This window comes from Orycteropus afer, unplaced genomic scaffold (genome assembly GCF_000298275.1).
Source record: "Orycteropus afer afer isolate SDZICR_OR568_19922 unplaced genomic scaffold, OryAfe1.0 scaffold00498, whole genome shotgun sequence".
NCBI lineage: Eukaryota > Metazoa > Chordata > Mammalia > Tubulidentata > Orycteropodidae > Orycteropus > Orycteropus afer.
Window position 1 is genome coordinate 1,179,757 of NW_006922085.1, and position 7,925 is coordinate 1,187,681.

Below are 7,925 nucleotides of genomic sequence, written 5' to 3' on the forward strand. Positions count from 1 at the left end.
GTATTTGTCTTCAATCTCACTAATTCTGTCTTCCATTGATTCAATTCTACACCTTTGCCTGTTCAATGTGTTATCTATTTCTGAAAATTTAGTATTAATCTTCTGGCTTTCTATCTGTAGATTTTGTATCATTTCTAAGTTTTCATTTATTTTGTCATTTTGTTCTTGTATTGTCTTCTGAAATTGTTCTAGGGTTTTATCTATGTTTTCCTCAATTTTGTCAGTGTTTTCCTTGATCTGTCTCTCAATCTGTTAAAGGTACCTGTGGTGGTTATGTTGTGTCAACTTGGCTGGGCCTGGTTAAGTGCTTGGGCAGCTGGATATAGTATTCCCCATGAGACTGGTAATCAACTCCATGGTGGAATCTACTGGGAGCAGCTGAGTAGCTGCCTTTGGGTATGTGGTCTGCTTCCCATATATAAGAAACAGCTTTGGGAATGATCTCTAGCTTATGGCGCACTTGAACCTGGCATGTAGTCATGTCATTGTTCAGCAGCCCGCTGTGCTTTGCCAACCTTGGGACTTACAATGGACTTAAATTAATGGCCTGCCATGTGGTTTGGTACCATCAGGACTGTGCCTTTTTACTTGTCAACCTTGGTTTTGTCAGCCTCAGCAGCCAGCAGCTGTCTGAATGAAGAAACGCCTCTAGCTCCAGTGGGCTGGGAGCAGGAGGCAGAGCTGGACCCCAAGATTGAGGGGCTTTCACCCAGCCCCTAGAGTCTGGCACTTTGAACTTGGACTTCTAGCCTCCTGAGCTGTAAGAGAATAAACTCCTGTTTGTTAAGGCCATCCCATTTGTGGTATATTCTTGTCAGAGCAGTACTAGGTAACCAAAACAGTACCTAAATATAATTATTTTGCATTCTTTATCAGGGAGTTCCAATGCTGCTTCTTTCTCAGGGATGTGTTCTAGGTCTGTATCCTGGTCCCTTGTTTCTATGGCTTTATCTTGCTTCTTTGTGTGGACTGTGATGGTCTGTTGTCTCTGAGTCATTGTGACATCTTTGTGTTTATGTTAATTGGTTATTGTATGTTGGAGTGATTCACCCAAGATTTTAGTTTTCTTTGGATTTTTGTTATCTGAGTAACCAGGGTACTGTTCTCCTCTATTTGCTGGTTGGCAGCACTTATGTACTCACCACTAGTATCTGTTCCTGTCTTCAGCCTCCTGTGTGTCTGTATTGTCCTTGGCAAGCAGAGCTTATTCTTAGGTTCTTGGATCTGAATAAGAATGCTGTCACTTTAAATATCCAAAATAGCTGCTATTTGTAAACATTCAAAATGGCTGTGCCCTCCGGGCAGCTGAAAGTCCACAGCTCAGTTTGCCTCCTTCTTTATTGTTTTCCTTTTTAGTCATCAGCCACAGCACAGTCATCCCATGCAGCCTTCAGTGAGCAGGACCAATTTTTAGGTTAATTTTCCAATCCTAATATCACTTGGAAATATTCAGGCTGTCCATGCCATCAGGATAGCTGACAGTCTGCAGCTCCGTTTGTTTCTTTACTCACTGCTTTCATGCAGGTCCTTCTACTAGTTGGTGTTTAATCTGCTTCTTTATCCTTCCTTTCAAAGCTCAGGGCTCCAGGATTGTCTTCTGTATCTGTATCAATTGGTTTCTCTTTTCTTTGTTGAAGAGGGTCTGTGTAGCTTGTCTGCCTATTCTGCCATCTTACCTGAAGTCCTTCAAAAATAATTTTTAATCATTAATTTAATGAATTTTCCCATGTACAGACCTGAATTGATCATATTCTTCAGTCTGTCAAAGGCCTAGCTTGTGTTTGTTTTACTGTGGCTCCCTCTCTGTAGTGTAATGAATTATTTAATACAGTTCTTCTAGCCATGGTCTTTGTGACTCCCACCAGATGACTGGATGGAACTGTGTAAATGTGAGGTGCTTGTGACCCACCAAGTTGATTGGATAGTTTGTTAGTAATGTAAATAATGTACATGGTACCCTTGTGTGGGTGGAACCATGCAAATAAAGTATATGAAACCCTAACATGGAAATTGGTCAGTTTTGCCATCTCACTAGGCTTGAAATGAGTAATCCCAGAGGCAGAAAGGGAGATCTCACCACCATCGAGAGAGAAGAACTGGGAGTAGAGTGCATTCTTGGACCTGAGATCCCTGCCCCGAGATGGGAGAGACATGGTGGCAGTAGAGGCAGCAGAACCAAGAGACTGGCATGAGATGGAGCAGTGGGCTTTCCAGTCTATGGAGTAAGAGTGCTGAGTGCCTTCAAGCAGGAGGCTGGCCAACAGAGTGGGGTGCCTCTTTGGGTGCCTGTCAGCAAAGCTAAAAGAGCTTTCTAACACTGGTCCAAGCAAGGCAGAGGCTGAGGCCAGAGAGAAGTATGCCTGTGACACATTTGAGAAGAAGCTGTCCTGATTGAAGAACTGTATCCTGACTTGTATCTGATCCTGAACTGTAGCCTGATATTTCCCTAAAAAACCCCATAATTGTGAGTATTGTCTGTGAGTTCATTGTGGCCACTGCAAGGAATTATCAAACCCAGCAGAGAAGTATAGAGTGCTGTAGGGGGTCAGTTGGTGTTAGAATTGGCAAAATGGTTGGAGGGTGGCAGCTTGTCTGACTTCTACCTCATAAGAATCAGCCTTGGGCTGTTGCGGTAGAACGTAATTCTCTCTCCCCCTTGTGAAGTTAGAGGAGGTCAGCCTAGGACACCCTCCCCCATACCATTTTTGTACTCTCATTCCAATCCTGCTTCCTTTCTTCACTATGGTACACACTCTAAGGGAATTCATGTGTGTCCTTCCAGTCTACCTTTTGGGCACTCAGTTACATACTTGTTTGGTGTATATGAGTAGGTTTAAAAATTTACATAAATGATGTATGATAGAACCCATTCTATTTTTACTTCTTTCTGTACTCAAAATTATGTTTTTAGGTTTATCCACTTAGATAACTAATCTAATAAACTGTTAATACAGCTTATTTTTTCTGATGGGTTCATCATTTATATGCATATAACACATTTTATTTCTCTATGCCATAAACAGTGAACAGATTCAACTTTTAAAATGATAATGTTCCCTTAAATCACTAAACATCTTATGAACTTTAATCTCCAAAATGCTGCTATAGCCCAGTACTGTTCTACAGGAATAAAGGTGGTACAGTCCTTTCTGTTTGAATCGCCATCTGATTATTCCCAGGTGGTTGTAATAGAAATGTCTGGCATTCAGAATTTCCTTGTGTTTCTTTAATAGGCAGTGCTGATAGTATGCAGGTGACTAGGAGGTCATAACAAGCTAACATTCTTCCCAGAATGTTCTGAAATTAATAGCCGTGAATTATGATTTTATTTATTCAGGATGTTTGTCCACTTGATAAAACTTTTATTTTTCTTCCTTTTCTTAATTTCAGGGCTACAAAGTCATTTAACTGGAATAATAATCAGACTGATTACTCCAGTCTCAGTGATTCCCAGTTCCTCTTTGGATCCCAGTTCTGTCCAGAAAATTCAGAGACCCTGTCAGCACCCTTGGACACTGGTACCCATTCAAGACAGCCAAAACAGTCACAACAGAGTTCTCTGGATGTGAGTCTTACTTCCTGAATTTCTCTGCACACATTTCATAATCATTTTGGAGATAAGCCACAAAGAAGACATTGTGTTGGGATATACTTTAGAATTATACATCTCTAAGTTATACTTTTCTAAATGGATTTATGCTTGATTAGTGACTCATTTGACTTCATAGTCTGAAATGGAGAAACTGTTTATATTTGCAATTTCTTCTATTATCAGAGCAACAGAATACTGGCAGTCCCTTGACCACTCCTGGGCAGAGCAAATATTACAAAACACGTTCTAAGACTAGTTTGTGCTATTTGTTTTTGAAAATTTCATAAGAAAAAAGAACAGTCATAAAATATGAATAAAGTAACACAAATTTTATTTTAGAATCATAAAAAAAGACAAGTTTTGCTGGTCTGTTAGAGCCTGGTGAGACCCCTGCAACTATGACCCATTGTTATCCTTCAGATCTAGACCTGAACTCCCTCTCGTGGCTTCCAGCCAAACATATAGGGTGAACATTTACATCAGGTAAATACACTCCTTAGAATGATCAATCATGGGAGTACAGAAGGGCAGTATTTGCACAGGCAGGTAGCTCAGGAGGCAGGAGTACATAGGAAAGAAGGACACAGGGAAGAGGTAACTACAGGGAGGAAGTGGGAACAGAGCTGTTACATTGTGGGAATTGCAGTCAATGTCCTGAAACAACATGTATATGAACTGCTGTATGGAAAATGAATTTGTTCTGTAAACTTTCACCCAAATCACAATAATGTTAAAAAAAATGATTTTAGATAAAAATTGTTATTGTTTTCTGAGAAATTTCTTGTGCTCTGTGGATTTTAGTCAACTGTGTCACACCATCTCCTTATAAAAGGAGATTCTGAAGCCCAATGAATAAGGGCCAGAATGAGTAACAGAATCTCTTCTTTTTTAATTGTGATTTGGGTGAAAATTTACAGTGCAAATTGGTTTTCCATTAAAAAATCCATACATACTCTGTTTTGTAACATTTACTGCAATCCCCATACTGTAACAGCATTCTTTCCACTTCTTCCCTGTACCTACCCCTCATTTCATTCTTCCTTCCCATCCCCTCCTGCCTTCCTAGCTCTATCCCTGGGCACATGCTATCCTCTTGATCTCATATGCTTGATTGTTTTAATGAGTGCATACCCTCCTGATACTACTGTTCGCATTATAGGTCTACCAGTTTTGTCACGGAACTTAATTACATTCAGTTCCTTCTTAGCTTCAGAAGTTTCTAAGGACCATAGTCTTTGGGGTTCTACCCGTCTTCATCAAACCAGTAAGCCTGGTCTTTTATTATGATTTTGAGTTTTGTTTCACATTTTCTCTCACTCTATCCAGGACCCCTTACTGTGATACCCTTCAGAGTGGCCAGTAGTGGTAGCCTGGCCACCATCTAGTTCTGGTTGCTATAGGTTACAGTCAACTCAATGACAGTAGGCTTGTGTTTGTCTTCCTAGCAATGTATGAGAGTTCCAGTTTCTTCACATCCTTACCAGCATTTGTTATTTTCTGTTTTTTTGAACTTTGCTATTAATGCTGGCATGAGATGATATTTCATTGTTCTTTGTTTTTCATCTTTCTAATGGCTAATGATTGTGAGCATTTCTTCATATGTTTGTTAGCCACTGGCATGTCTTCTTTGGTGAAGTGTATGTTCATGTCCTCTGCCCTTTTTCTTTAATTGGATTGCTTGTCTTCTTTTGTTGTTGAAGTATTGAAGTTTCCAATGAATTTTGGAGATTAATCCCTTGTCTGATATATCATTGCCAAAATTTTTTTTCCCAGTCTGTAAGTTCTCTTTTCACTCTTTTGACAAAGTCTTTTGATGCACATAAATATTTAATTTTTGGGAGGTCCCATTCATCTAGTTTGTCTTCTGCTGTTTGTGCATTTTTATTTATGTTTGATGGTGTATTTACACCAAATATTAGGGCCCCTAAGTTTGCCCCTATTTTGTCTTTGATGATCTTTATCATTTGGGGTTTTACATTTAGGTCTTTGATCCGTCATGAGTTAGTTTTTGTATATGGTGTGAGATGTGAATCCTCTTTCATTTTTCTGCAAATGGATCTCCAGTTTTGCCAGCACTATTTGTTAAAGAGACTATCTCTTCCTCATTTAATAAGTTTCAGCCCTTTGTCAAAGATCACCTGTCCATAGGTGGATGGATTTACTTCTGAAGTTTCAAATCTGCTCCATTGTTCTGTGTGTCTGTCATTGTATGAATACTAGGCTGTTTTGATTACTGTGACTGTATAGTAGCTTTTGAGATCAGGGAATGTGAGGCCACCTACTTGTTCTTCTTCTTTAGTAGTGTTTTGCTAATCCAGGATCTCTTTCCTTTCCATTTAAAGTTGGTAAATAGATTTTCCATCTCTTTAAAGAATGATGGAATCTTGATCAAGAATGCACTCTATTTGTAGATTGCTTTGGATAGTATTGTCATTTTCACAGTGTTACGTTTTCCTAACCATGTGTATGGTGTATTCTTCCTTTCATGTAGATCTCTTTCAGTAGAGTTTTGTAATTTTTCTTTGGAGATCTTTTATGTCTCTGGTTAGATTTATGCCTAAGTACTTCTTGTTTTGGGTGGCTATTAAAAATGGTATTGTTTTCCTGATTTCCATTGCTGAGTTCTCTTTGTTAGTATAGAGGTATGCTATTGAATTTTGTTGGCTGGTCTTTTCTTTCTCTCTTTTTTTTTTTATTGTGATTTGGGTGAAAATTTACAGAGCAAATTCACTTTCCATACAGCAGTTCACATACACTTTTTCTCATGGCATTGACTACAATTTTTATTGGTTGGTCTTGTACTCTGACACTTTGCTGAAGCCTTCTATTAGTTCCAATAGTTTTCTTATCAAGTCTCTAGCATTTTCTATGTATAGAATCATATCATCTGCAAATAGAGATAGTTTTACTTCTTCTTTGCCAATTTAGATGCCTTTATTTTGCTTTCTTCCTTTATTATAACAGAGTCTTTTGAATCTTCTATTTTTTTTTTTTTTAGAACAACCTGTTTTTCCTATAAATCAGAATTGGGTTTTTTTTTTTTTTAGTCTAGAATTAGATTTAATTTTATGTACAGATTTACCTGCATCAATTAAGGACTTAATGAGTAAGATTAGGTCAGCACTTTAAATTAGTTAGGGTATGTTCTAAGTATGCCAGTAAAACATTGATACCCAGTAATTTAAAGAAATAAATATACTCCGTGCACCTTTTAGAGTAAGTTTTGCCTAAGAATGCTGCTGTGCAGTCCATGTCAAGTTAATCAACAAGTCTTTAGTTAATCAGCAACGTAGCAAAAGTAATTTGAGTTAAACTTATTAACATGAAAACGTTAACGTATCTCAGATACAGCATAAACAATTCTCTGTTGTTCCTTTAAAATTGTGCAAGTGATTTTAAGACATGTTAGTTGATATTTTAAATATAATTTGGCTTATAAGGCAGAAATTATATTAATGAAAAGGGTTGATTTATTTTAAATATAATTTTCTGGTATATATGAAAATAAAATGTAGATATGTATTACATGCTATGGTTTTAGCAATATGACTTACATTTAAATATGACTATGTGGTACCAGCCACTCCTCGGAAGGAAGGTTGGGCAATCCTACTTCCGTAGTGATGCTGCCTCGGAAACCCAAGGAGGGGTCGCTATGAGTCGGGGCCGACTTGACGGCACACAGCAACAACATGTGGTACAGAAAATAGTGAATGCTATAAATATTTTTATGTGTTAAATACTATGATTTTTTTTTCATTTAACAGAGTGAACCTAGTATTTTCACGAAGTACCAGACAAAACCTCAGCTATTTGGAGGAGAGACAAAAGATGGTGGCTTCTTTCCTCTTCCTTTGCCAGCTGGAAAATCAAAGAGCCTCTTGGAACAGTTTGAAGAGAAAAAGAAAAGAGCAAAAGACAAATGTGACAGGTATGTAAACCTGCCAACTCATCTATTCTGAGGGAAAATGGAAGGCCAATTAATCACATCATTCAAATTCAGCATGATAGCATTCTTGCCTTTGTAGCTCATTTAATAATTACCTTTTATTTACTCTCTTATGAATATAACTCATAGTAGATTTGAATATGTCTGCCATAGTTTTGACCCCTCTTAAAAATAAAAGGAATTCATAGAGAAATGGGAAGGAAGGTTGGGCAATCCTACTTCCGTAGTGATACTGCCTCGGAAACCCAAGGAGGGGTCGCTATGAGTCGGGACTGACTCGACGGCACATAACAACAACAACAAACATCTATTTTGCCTAAAATTTTGCCCTTTGTTTTCCTTTCAGATCATCAGGATTAGGAAATTAAATAACATTGTTTTAGG

General features: G+C 38.1%; 1 protein-coding gene across 1 annotated transcript in view; it reads left to right on the forward strand.

Annotated features, from left to right (window-relative positions):
* IHO1 (interactor of HORMAD1 1) overlaps positions 1-7,925 on the forward strand; it is a 91,598-nt gene that overhangs the window by 21,272 nt on the left and 62,401 nt on the right. The window contains exons 2-3 of the mRNA XM_007955326.1: positions 3,391-3,565; positions 7,360-7,523. Of these exons, the coding sequence (XP_007953517.1) occupies positions 3,391-3,565; positions 7,360-7,523 (339 nt within the window). The remainder of the gene's footprint in view (positions 1-3,390; positions 3,566-7,359; positions 7,524-7,925) is intronic.